Source organism: Trichechus manatus, unplaced genomic scaffold, assembly GCF_000243295.1.
Source record: "Trichechus manatus latirostris isolate Lorelei unplaced genomic scaffold, TriManLat1.0 scaffold00196, whole genome shotgun sequence".
Taxonomy (NCBI): Eukaryota; Metazoa; Chordata; class Mammalia; order Sirenia; family Trichechidae; genus Trichechus; species Trichechus manatus.
Window position 1 is genome coordinate 1,428,882 of NW_004444132.1, and position 13,160 is coordinate 1,442,041.

At 38.8% G+C, this 13,160-nt stretch overlaps 1 protein-coding gene across 1 annotated transcript; it reads right to left on the minus strand.

The window, feature by feature from the left end:
* Window positions 1-4,071: 4,071 nt before the first annotated feature.
* On the minus strand, window positions 4,072-7,698 carry FSCB (fibrous sheath CABYR binding protein). Its single transcript, XM_004387884.2, has 4 exons — window positions 6,972-7,698; window positions 6,682-6,887; window positions 5,227-6,588; window positions 4,072-4,476 (listed from the first exon to the last, which is right to left on the minus strand). The coding sequence occupies exons 1-4, from the start codon at window positions 7,681-7,683 to the stop codon at window positions 4,072-4,074; spliced, it is 2,685 nt and encodes an 894-aa protein (XP_004387941.2). The 5' UTR covers window positions 7,684-7,698.
* Window positions 7,699-13,160: the final 5,462 nt, after the last annotated feature.

The following is a 13,160-nucleotide window of genomic DNA, read 5'->3' on the forward strand; positions in this document are numbered from 1 at the left end:
ACATTTACCAAGATAGACCATATGCCAGGCCATAAAACAAGTTTCAACAAATTTTAAAAAGTTCAAATCATACAAGGTATATTTCCTGAAAAAAAAAAATCAAATGAGAAATCAATAACAAAAAAAAAAAAAACTGGCAAATCCGCAAGTATATGGAAACTAAATAATACACTGATAAATAATCCATGATTCAAAAAATAAAGAAAAAAGAAAATTATAAAGCATTTTAACTGAATGAAAATGAAAACACAACATATTAAAATTTGTGGGACATAGCTAAAAAAAAATGCTCAGAAGGTCTATAGGTCTATATTAAAAAAGAAATAAAGACTCAAATCAATGACTTCAGCTTCCATTTTACGAAATTAGAAAAAGAAGAGCAAATAGCTAAGTACATGTGGGAAGAAGAAAAGAAATAATAAAGAGAGAAATCAATAAAATATAAAATAAACTATAACAAAAATAGGGAAATCAGTGAAACCAAAAGCCAGTTTTTTCAGATCAATAAAACTGGTAAACCTCAAGCTAGACTGATCTGGAATAAAAACAGGGTGAGAGAGAAAACACAAGTTATCGATATCATAATTAGAGAGAGAACATTGTTATAGATCCACAGACATAAAAAGATTCAAAGAAATATTATCAACTACTTATGTCAATTAATTCTACAACTCAGATGAAATGAACAAATTTCTTGAAAGCCACAAACTACCAAACCTTACTCAAGAAGAAACAAGTAACATGAATAGCACTATGTCTACTAAAGAAATAGAATTTTTAGTTAAAAACTTTCCCACAAATAAAACTTCAGGCCCAAGTGGCTTCACTGGTGAATTCCACAAAGCATTTAAGGAAGAACAAATATCAATTCTGTACAAAGTCTTCTGGAAAAATAAAGAGCGGGAAACATTTTCCAGTGCATTCTATGAGGCCAGCATGACACTGATATCAAAATCAAACAAAGACATTACAAGAAAGAAAACTATAGATTTATATCTCTCATGAACACAGGCAAGAGAAAAGAAACTGTTAGGAAAGTTAAAAGGTAAGCCTTTGGGAAAAATATTTGTAAAACATACATCTGACAAAGGACTTGTATCTAGACCATATAAAGAACTCTTACAATTCAACAATATGAAGACAAACAACCAAATTAAAAAAAAAAAAAAATGGGCCAAAGATTCGAAGGATACCTCCAAAGAAGATACGCAGATTGCAAGTAAGTGCATGAAGAGATGTCCAACAACGTTAGCATTAGGGAAACACACATTAACATCACAAGGAGCTATTAATATATTCCTACTAGAGTGGCTAAAATTAAAAAGACAGGCCATACCAAGCATTGAGGAGGATGTGAAGCAACTTCAACTCTTATATACTGCTCATACAGTGTACAAGCATTGCTATAAAAAGGTACAAATCAATTTGGATAACAGTTTGGCATTGTTTTAAAAATTTAAACATACATCTACCATAAAACCTAGATATTCTATTCTTAGTTATTTCTGCAAAACAAATCAAAGCATATGCCCACACAAAGACTTGTACATGAATGTTAAAAGCAGCTTTATTTGTAATATCCAAAAACGAGAAACAACCGAAGTGCCCATTAACAAATGATTTGATAAACAAATTGTGCAAAGTCCACACAAAGGAACACAATGCAGCAATAAAAAAGGAACAAACGATTGATACACACAACAGCTTGAATGAATCACAAATCATTAAGCTGAGTCAAAGAAACAAAAAAAAAAAAAAAGGACACACTAGGATTCCATTTACATAAAAGTCAAGAAAAATGCAAAATAATCTATTGTGTCAGAAAAGAGATCATTGATTGTCTGGAGACAGGGTAAGGTTAAAAGGTAAGGGGAGAAAGAGGGAATCCAATGGTCACAAACAGAAATTATGGGAGTGATGACTATGTTCATTATCTTGATTATGGTGATGGTTTCACATGGGTGTATACATATGTCAAAACCTATTAAATTGTACAATTTAAATATATGTAATTTATTATATGTAGGCTATGCCTCAATAAAGCTCTTTTTAAAATATCTCATACTTTGTAAAAATTTTCATTGTTGGCAGTCTGGTGTCATTCTTGCATCTGATATATATCCATCTGTATGTGTTTCTACTCTCCCTGAATTTTTCCCAAAATCTGATTTTAAAAATCAAATTACCCTATTTTCTAGTTATCCGAAAGATTTTTGTTACTTATACTTGTCTCTTTAGATCAAGGTTCCCTACCCTGAATTTTCACAGCTACTCACTCCTGCTGTGATTTACATTTCCAGCTTTTCTTAATTATGACCCCAAGATCTCCCAAATAAACTTTTTTACTATTTATATACACTTAGAGCAGGCCGCAAACCCCACCTCAGCGCCAACTATCATCCAACTTTTAAGTGTTGAAAGGTCTCTCATGTTGCAGGTTGATAAATTCCATCGTTATTTAACACGGTCTTTTGGTGAATGCAGTTCTGAATCCTCCTATAACTTCTGATTTTACAAAGAAAGCAAGTCACAACAGAAAATCTAAAATAGAAAAAAAACCTTAAAATTTAGAAAAACAAGTTGAGCTGGATTTTAAGTGGCTCAGAAAACCTAAAATGGAAAGTACTTGGGAATTCCAAAACAGCAACCTCCATTCTATGTAAACTAGAATAATGTTTCTCAGCCTTAAATCTGTCACGTACCTGAACAAGTGTGCTTTAAAAAAGTTATTACAAAACTCTCAAAAAGTAACTTAAAAAATATTTGCTCTTGGTCTCAGAGCTAATAAAGAATGTGACAAAAATCATATAATTATAGGGCATTAAAACTTAACAAAGGTTTAGAATCATTTAACTAGAATTTTACGTAACGGAGAAATATGCTGACTAAATTAAGATTTTTTTTCTAAGAGAATAATCTCAACATTTCAGCACATTGCAGCTCATTTGTACCTAGACAATATATTGTCCCAAAAGTTTCCACAGCCATGTTGTTGTTAAGTGCCATCGAGTTGATTCTGACTCATAGCAACCCCATGTGACATAGCAGAACTGCCCCGTCGGGTTTTCTAGGCTGTAATCTTTATGGAAGCACATTGCCAGGTCTTTCTCCTGCAGAGCTGCTGGGTGTGTTCTAACTGGCAAGCTTTTGGTTAGCAGCTGAGTGCTCAACTGTTGCAGCTCCTTTCATAACCATAGAAACTTTTAATAACCGATAGATCTAAATATTCATAACTACTCTTTAACAACTTCAGGAGCTTATATTAAAGTGCTTTAACTTCATTCTAAGTTTTTCTTCGTCACAAGTTCAGAGTGCACAAAACATAAACCGAACTCCCAAAGGACATATAGTATCATTTCAGGCGAATTAAAACTAAATAGAAATGTGCCCTCCAGAATATGTAAGTAAAATATCTAAGTCTATTTTTTTGGATTTCTACCTGTTTTTTTTTCAATAGTTCATTATGGCCATCTGGATTTCATTACAAGAGAAATAAATTTCCCTGTCCACCCATTGAAATGTAAAATATACAACAGAATAGGAAAGAAAAGTTGGGCTGAAATCAGGAAATAAATACTTGTCTCAGAAGGAATCCGATGGAAAGAGAATAAAAGATACAATAAATTACAATAAGAAGAAAGAAAACCGCATCACTTTAGATGTGCAACTAAAACTCAAGAAAGTGAATGAGAGAACTATAGAATATATAGCCTTTTCCCATAGAAGCTACATGTACTTTTAGAAATGATAGAAATAAGAAAATATGGCTGTCAAGAAGGGTTCCATGTAGAAAGGATATTTGAAGTTATGATTTCAATCATAAACATATTTCATTTCAATATAGGTATTTTACATACTATAAATTTTAATGATAATAACAGAAGAAATTTTGAACTGTTACAGTTTTTATTCATTTTCTAATCTGCACGCCAAGTCTTGGTGTTTTCTTTCATTTCCCTGTTCACAAAGCTACTTCCAATGCCTACCGTTCCTAAAGTATGTGTATCCAGAACCCACTAGCATCTGGTTGCTAGCTTAGTTAAGATTTGCCTATGGCTACAGAGGAGGTCCTTATTTTATTTCTATATGGATGATACCCTCTATTTCAATAGCAGAATTTTTCTGTTTCCTATCAGGCATATCTTTAGGAACAGGGTTCAGTCTTGAAGATTCAGAGTCTACAGCAGAAGCCTCTTCTTCTTTAGAAATCCCTTCCAGAACAAGTGACTCTAACTTTACCACTGGAACATCTGCTGCCTGGGGAAGTGATATTTCGGTAGGCACTTTCTCTACAAAAGTCTCTTTGGCAGGGGTTTTTACAGGTGGTAGAGGATGAAGTTCAGCAGTGGTCCCTTCTAAGAGGAATTCAATAGGGTCCTCAGCTAGTAGAGGCTGTTTGTCATCAATAATCTTTCCTGAAGTAACTTCTTCAGTTGGTAGAGGCTGAAGTTCAGCAGGAATTTCTTCTGCAGGGGGCTCTACCACTCGTAGGGGTTGAACTTCAGCAGGGACCTCTTTTTCAGATGTCTCCTCAGCTAGTGGAGACTGAACTTCAGAAGGAACCTCTTCTGCAGGGGCCTCATCAGCTGGTGTATGCCAAACTTCATCAGGGGCCTCTTCTTCTGAGGCCTCCTCAGCTAATGGAGGCATAACTTCGGCAGGGGCCTCTTTTGCAGGGGTCTCCTCAGCTGCTAGAGGTTGAAGTTCCACAGGGATCTCCTCTGCAGGGGCCTCCTCAGCTAATGGAGGCATAACTTCAGCAGAGGCCTCTTTTTCAGGGGTCTCCTCAGCTGCTGGAAGTTGAAGTCCCACAGGCATCTCTTCTGCAGGAGATTCCTCAGCTAACAGAGGCATAACTTCAGTGGGGGCCTCTTTTTCAGGGGTTTCCTCAGCTGCTAGAGGTTGAAGTTCCACAGGGGTCTCTTCTGCAGGGGCCTCCTCAGCTAATGGAGGCATAAATTTAGCAGGGGTCTCTTTTTCAGGGGTCTCCTCAGCTGGTGGAGGTTGAAGGTCAACAAGGGCCTCTTCTTCAGGGGCTTTCTCAACTAGTGAGGAACGAACTTCATTAGGGACATCTTCTGCAAGTATCTCCTCAGCTAGTGGAGGCTGAACTTCATCAGAGGCCTCTTCTACAGAATACTCTTCAGCTGGTAGTGGCTGAGATCCAGCAAGGGCTTCCTCACGTGATGGAGGCTGAAATTCAGCAGGGGTTTCTTCTGCAAATACCTCTTCAGTTGGTAGAGGCTGAACTTCATCATGGGCTTCTTCTAAAGGGGTCTCCTCAGCTGGTGGAGACTGAAGTTCAGCAGGAACCTCTTCTGCAGGGGCCTCTTCTGCAGGAGCCTCCTCAGCTGGTGGAGGCTGAACGTCAACAGTAACCTCTTCTTCAGGGGTCTGATCAGCTGTTGGAGGCTGATGTTCAGCAGGAGCCTCTTCTACAGGAGCTTCTTCAGCTAGAAAAGACTGTACTTCAACTGGGGCTTCTTCAGTTGGAGTAAGCTCTATTTTTGCAGAGGCCTCTTCTTCAGGAGTCTCTTCAGGTGATGGAGGCTGAACTACAGCGGGGGACTCTTCTACAAGGGCCTCCTCAGCTGGTGGAGACTGAACTTCAGCAGGAGACTCTTCCGCAGGGGCCTCCTCAGCTGGTGGAGAATGAACTTCAGCAGGAGACTCTTCCGCAGGGGCCTCCTCAGCTGGTGGATATTGAACTTCAGCAGGAGATTCTTCTGCAGGGGCCTCCTCAGCTGGTGGAGAATGAACTTCAGCAGGAGACTCTTCTGCAGGGGCCTCCTCTGCTGGTGGAGATTGAACTTCAGCAGGTGATTCTTCTGCAGGGGCCTCCTCAACTGGTGGAGATTGAACTTCAGCAGTGGCCTCTTCAGCTGGTGGAGACTGAACTTCAGCAGGAGACTCTTCTGCAGGGGCCTCCTCAGCTGGTGGAGACTGAACTTCAGCAGGAGATTCTTCTGCAGGGGCCTCCTCAACTGGTGGAGATTGAACTTCAGCAGGAGACTCTTCAGCTGGTGGAGACTGAACTTCAGCAGGAGACTCTTCTGCAGGGGCCTCCTCAGCTGGTGGAGAATGAACTTCAGCAGGGGCCTCTTCTGCAGGGGCCTCCTCAGCTGGTGGAGATTGAACTTCAGCAGGGGCCTCTTCAGGTGCTATAGGCTGAAGCTCAGCAGGAGTTTCTTCTGAAGAATCCTCTTCAGCTGGTGGAGAATGAACTTCAGCAGATGTCTCTTCTACAGTGACCTCTTCAGTTGGTGGAAGTTGTTCTTCATCACGGGCCTCCTCACCTACTGAAGGCTGAAGTTCAACAAGGGTCTCTTCAACAGGGGTAGGCTGTACTTCAGCAGCACCTTCTTCTTCAGAAGCCTCTTCAGCTTGTGGAGACTGTACTTCTATAGGCACCTCTTCAGCAAGTGTAGTCTCTTCTTTAGCAGGAGTCTCTTCAGCAGGTGGAAGCTGTACTTCAACAGGCGTCTCTTCAGCTGGGGTAGACTCTACTTTAGCAGGGGCCTCATCTGCAGGAGTTTTCTCACGTGGTAGAGACTGAAGTTCAGCTGGGGCCTCTTCAGCTGGTGGATGCTGAAGTTCAACAGAGGCCTCTTTAGCACGGATGAGCTCTACTTTAGCAGCAGCCTCTTCTGCAGTAGCCTCTTCAGCCAGTAGATGCTGTACTTCCACTGCGGCTTCATCAGCTGATGGAGGCTGAAATTCAGCAAAAGCCTCTTTTACAGGAGCCTCCTCAGCTGGTAGAGGCTGTACTTCAACAGGGATGTCTTCAGTAGCTAGAGGCTGTATTTCAACATGAGCCTCTTCAGTTGGTGGTAGTTGGATTTCAGCAGAGGTTTCTTCTGCAGCAAGAGGCTGTACTTCAGCCAGGACTTTTTCTGTTGAGGGAGGATTTATTTCAACAGATGCCCCTTTAACAAAAGGACCCTGTCCTACAACAGTTGTAGTTGCCTCACTCCTAGGTTCATTTTCTGAAATGAGTACTGCAGTACCTTTTTGAGTTGACTGACTAAATGAAGCTTTGCTGATACTTTTCTGCCTCATTTCTTCTTTGCTGCTTGTTGCTGGCTGAAATTCAGTATGTTCACTGACAAAAATCTTCCCTAACGATTTACGTTTCTGGGCACCTTCCTTTGTTTCTGTAAGAGAACTATCAGGCTTGCAAATTACCACTATTTCTGATTCACTGAAGTACGTCTGCTGTTCCTTGTCCACCATTTCTACGTGAGTAATGTTTACCATGGTCCAGTCTCCAGTACAACTGGTCTGCTGAGATCTGTCTATTTTGAGTTGAACTGAGTGTCTGCTTGGTGGAATTTCTACTTCGTGAACTCTCTCTGGCAATTCAGGGGATGTTTCTCCAACATTAGTTGACTTTACTTCAGGCACCACTGTTTTACCAACTGACTTGATTTCTTTTTTTTTCTTTTCTCTGGTGCTATCTGTCTGAAGAGATTTATCAGTCATTTCATGTCCACGTTTTCTCTTTGTCCAAGTTTGCTGAAGTTGAGAAGATACTCGAAGGGACTCATATTCTTTGGCAGAGTAGTTGACATGGCTTCCAGGAATATTACCAATGCTATGGGTAGCTTTGGGGCCAGATGACTGAGGTATGGCCGTGTGTTTCTTTTTCTCTGTCACTTCAGTCTGCTGGGATTTGTCTACCATTGGTTGGCTGGGTCGTCTTCTCTTTCGAATTTCTTGCCTCCCTGCTGAGATGGACTGATCAGCTTCATCACTTTCTTCCATGTCTAAAAATGGTGAATTTCAACTTTGTTAATCTTCAAGTAATTAATCATCAAGAATTATGAAAGTACCAGGTGGTTAAGCCTTTACCTTCCTTCATTAATTGTTGTCTGTTGAGCTCCCACAGAACAAAATGAAATTTATAAATTATTGCATTCTGTACTACACTCTTGTTGGATCCCACCTTACTCTATAAGCATCTTTCTTGTTTAGTCTCTGTGATCACTGAATATCACTTCTAGAAGTTTTCCACAGGGGTCTATGACATCACTGTCACTTCTCCCTAAAGGTTCCATCTATGGTGTTCCCAGTACTTACTACCTTGGTGTCTTAGTCATCTAGTGCTGCTATAACAGAAATACCACAAGTGGATGGCTTTAAAAAAGAGAAATTTATTCTCTCACAGTCTAGGCTAGAAGTCTGAATTCAGGGTTCCAGCTCCAGAGGAAGACTTTCTCTCTATGTCAACTCTGGAGGAAGGTCCTTGTCATCAATCTTCCCCTGGTCAAGGAGCTTCTCAGTGCAGCGACCCTGAGTCCAAAGGATACGCTATTCTCCTGGCTCTTGTTTCTTGGGAGTATGAGGTCCCCATGTCTTTCTGTTTGCTTCTCCTTTTATGTCTCAAAATAGATGGGCTTAAGACACAATCCAATCTTGGAGATTGAGTCTTGCCTCATTAACATAACTGTTGATAATCCTAGCTCATTAATGTCACAGAGATAGGATTTAGAATACACTGGAAAATCATTCAGATGACAAAATGGGGGACAATCACACAATACTGGGAATCATGGCCTAGTCAAGTTGACAGATATTTTTGGGGGACACAATTGAATACATGACACTTGGTGTACACTCGTAGGCAAAGGCTGGAAGTGAGAGATCTACGTTTTGAAACAAATCATGTTGAAACAAGCATTTGTCTACCAGAGGAACATCACGTAAACTCCAGCAATGCCACTTTCTAATTGTTAAAGTTGATACTTTTGAACTTTGAATTCTATTATCAGTATCAAAGATAGTTATATGCAGGACTTAGAATGCTGTAGCCTGTTTTCAATTGTTGGAAAAACAACTGAAAACATATATGTGTGAATGTCTATTAATGTATGTTTGTATGATTTGAAAGGAAGTTAATATAGTTTGAAAAACTTGATCCTGAGTGTGTTTTCCATGTAAATTTCTTTCCTATGTCCTTAGCTTTCAGTGATTACAACACCTGATTTTCCAAATATAGACAAAAATAGGTAGCATGTTTTCCTTCTCAAACAAATTAAAATATTTTTATTTTCAACTATTTCAGAAAATAGTTATACTCAAAATTTAGACTCAATAATGTTGAATCTAAAGATATACCAAGCAAAATAAATGAATCTTTTAAGGGAGGTACTATATATTCTGTTGAATAGCCACAGGAGTATGAATTCCTCAATGAAGATAAAACTTCAAAGTATTGAAAAAGAGAAACCCCAGTTAAGCAAATTATAAGTGGCATTATATTATATTAGACTTGGAATACAGAGACAACTTTAACTCATACTTCATACGTAATTTTACTAGAAGGATGGATATTGGTCAAAAGATACACAGGAACACTTTCCTTTAGCCTAAGAAAAGCTGATGTAGATAGCTACCATCGAGTCAGCTCAAATCAAGGCGACCTTATGTACAACTGAACGAAAGATTGCCCAGTCCTGTGTCATCCTCATGATTACCAGCATGTTCCAGTCCATCATTGCAGCTATCGTGTCAATCTATCTCACCAAAGATTTCCCTCATCCTCAGTGGCCCTCTACTACACAAAACATGCCTTTCTCCAGAAAGTGATCCTTCCTGATGACATGGTCAAAGCAAGGGAGTCAGACTATTGTGATCCATTAAGGTTTTCACTGGCTAATTTTCAGAAGTAGATCACCAGGCGTTTCTTCCTAATCTGTCTTAGTCTAGAAGCTCTGCTCCATGGATGACACTGTTGGTATTTGAAATACCAGTGTCATCACTTCCAGCACAATAGCAACACATAAAACACCACAGCATGACAAAATGATAGACAGGTGGTGGTAAGAAAAGTTAGAGGAAAGAAAAAGACTTCTAAAAATGTAGTCATAAGAGACAGGGTAATATAAATATGCTAAGCAGTTATTTAGGAGCCCTGGTGGTATAATATTTGAGTGCTTGGCTGATAACAAAAAGGTTGGTGGTTCCAACTCACCTGGCCACTCTGCAGGAGAAAGACTTGGCAATCTGCTCCTGTAAATATGACAGCCTAGAAACCCTATGGGGCAGTTCTACTCTGTCACATGGGGTTGCCATGAGTCAAGATCGACTCAACAGCACCTAACAACAACAAGGAGTCATTATGATTTTATTCATTCGGGAATATTTTAAAATTTCTTTATGCTGTATTGCCCCTAGAAAACGTAAAAGTATCATTGAATAATTCCCCTTGCTTCACATACACTGGTCATAATTGTATCTTGACCATCTTAGCCAAACAAATGAGTACTTTCCATATTCTTTGACCCAGCTCCTAGAACAGCCCGTCTCTTGGCAGTACAGGCAACCCCCAGTTAGGAACGAACATCCAACTTAAGAACAACTTCACGTTGCCCTTTAACGCTATGTAAATTTGCCCTCACTTTGAAACAATTGAACCAACCCACAACAAATTCTTCACCCTCACCTGCTGCATGTACAGCTTCTAAATCATTGAAAAGACTTCGAGCCTTTTCTTGCAGTAAAGTAAGGCTAAATAAGAACCATATACATCTGTTCCCAATTACCTACAGTTCTGACTTAAAGACAGACTCAGGAACAGGCCTAGTTTGTAAACCGGGGACTGCCTGAACCAGTGAATATTTTTTGAGTGTAATGAAAGGAAACGTGATTAGAAACCATGCTACTTGTCCTTCATCTCAACTTGCTCTGCTTTAATTTTTCTCTTCTGCTCCACTATTTTCTATCTTTCTAAAATTTAATGAAGTAAAGCAATAGTCATTTTACAGAAGAATTGGCAGAGGTTTTAATCAGACCTGCTGTAGTTTATAAAACTGCTTGTTTATAAACCTCTTGGTGGTCTGATGAAACTCTCAATTGTATCTGTCAAATACTGCATATGTGTTTTGTAATTAAGTTTGTGATTTTTCATGTAAAATCTTCAAAATCTATTTTGCGTCAATTTATAACATGAAATAAACGTCAAAACCAGCATTGCATTCATTAATTGGGTTAATATAACATTGCATTTGTTGGATCAATTTTGCTCTCAAATAAGATTTTCTTCATCCATAAACTGAATTTTAGCTTCTCAATTTCCAGTCCGTACATATTTGTTTCCCCCTCCAACATATAATTAAGAACTTGCTCTTTCTTGATCACACACCAAACTGTCCTAGTAAACTCTTTTGCCACTAATATTAACTTGTGCATTGAAGAAAATTGGCGTGCATAAATTAATTAAAATTTAAAATTTCATTTGTGATCCCAAATAGAATTATGAGGGATTTCATGCAGCTGTTTCTCATTCTGTTTCTTAAGAGCCACTGATACCCCTTTTGCCCTGCTGATCTGCCTGACCCACTCATCGTTAATCGATCTATCTTGTCAACTTAGGGCTTGACATTTTACCCTTTGTTCAGGAAAACTCACATGATCCAGCTGTCACCCTCACTTGGTTCCCACCCTTTCAGAGGTGCGTGTTTCTGATTCGTGCCTGGCATTCTGTATTTCCAGCTCTTCTCGATCTCTGAGGCTGGTTTCTTTATTTCCAACTAAGGTCTGGCATTTAGTTTCTATGCCATATTTGACTTCTTTCAATAACCCGAAAACAAGGATGGATTTTCTGAGTGGGCCCAAGGCTTCCACCTAATCATACGTATTTAATTCTGCCAAAAACAAATTTTTCTGAGTAGTACTTAATTTCGTTTATAATTTTAAAGACTTTCAAAGCTATGCTTTAGAGTTGGCAGAGAGGCTTCAAATCACTAGATATTGATGATATGAGGATCACATTCACACTCTACATCTAAACTGTGGTCCACGTTGCCTTATTCTTAATTGAATAGATCAAATAAGATAAAAGCTGAAAAACGCCTGTTGGATATAACAATCAAGAGATTGTTAGTAATTTTAGTAAGAGCAATTTCAGTGGAAGAGGGGGGATAGAAGCCATAAATACTTAAAATCCCTATGCATTAAAAAATAAACAAAATTAGAATACAATGAGAAAGTAGGAAAAATAAGTGCACCATATAACATTGACAGAGAGCTATCCTTAATACCAAAAAAAAGAAGCCAATTATAAATGCCTTGTTCTGGCAACTCTTGTTTAATCAGAGGCTATTGAACTGTTTTTGACCCAGTCTTCCTATTGAGTGCTTATCATAAAAGATACACTGCATATAGTGCAGGGTTTAGGGGTTTTCTTAGTGTGTTTTGTTTTGTTTTTCTTTTTTGCATTATTTCATTAGAGGAAACACCTAACACCTAGAGAATGTAAATAACTAAAAGATTGGGTAGGGGGATATTGTTTGTTTCTGTAGCAGCTTTTACTACCCTCCACTTTACTTTTATAAAAAGATGCCAAATGATAGTAAACTAATATTTCCAGGATTAATTCAATAAAGCAAGTTCCAGAGTATATCAGTGGGTTAGTACATATTCTGCATAATTTCCAAAATACTATATAATGAGAACATATGCTCACTCTGATTATTCAAAAATATTCAGAAAGATTGTTAACTTTGCCTTCATAATCTTCTGAATTTTCAAATTTTAAATTATATATTATGTTGGATTTCTTCCATTTACCCCTCTAGATCTTCTCTTCACTCTTTTCTACCTACATTGTGCACCAAGATCTGACCCAAATGGACTGCAAAAATGGGTGACCTTGCTCTTCGGCTTTGGCTGGATTCAACAAATGAAGTGCACTTGCCAGGAGATCTGATGAAGGAGGGAGAGTAAGGTTCCCCTAGTTCCTTCCCTGATGAACTGATGTGAGCCATCTAAGCCCCTGATCCAAAGGTCCTGGTTCCTATCAGAGGGTCCTTTGCACATAGTTCTCTCCACATAGTGCAGGTATGTGAGGGCACTCACTGTTAAACACCTTTCCCCTGTCCCTTTCATTCTAGAGATAGTCATGTTACTAGGCCCAGGGTAATGTACTATACTTTGTGATTTTCTCACAGTCTGCCAAGACTTTCACATTTAGTCCCCTTATTAAACTCTCCTTAAATTACTCAATTAGTGTATTTTCCTGCTAAGTCAAGGAATGATTCAGTATCATGCAGATTTAGGAATCTGAGGATGTTATTATATCATAAACTTTGAAATCATTATATGAGATGTGGTTTAAATTATAACTCCCAAATAATAAGAACGTGCAGTTACCAAAACAC

Coding starts and splice junctions, on each gene's coding strand:
- FSCB (XM_004387884.2), bottom strand. CDS start 7,683: ATGGTAGACAAATCCCAGCAGACTGAAGTGACAGAGAAAAAGAAACAC. Junction 6,589..6,681: donor CTGATGAAGCCGCAGTGGAA/GTACAGCATCTA, acceptor GTTGAACTTCAG/CATCCACCAGCTGAAGAGGC. Junction 4,477..5,226: donor AGCCTCTACCAACTGAAGAG/GTATTTGCAGAA, acceptor CGAGTGGTAGAG/CCCCCTGCAGAAGAAATTCC.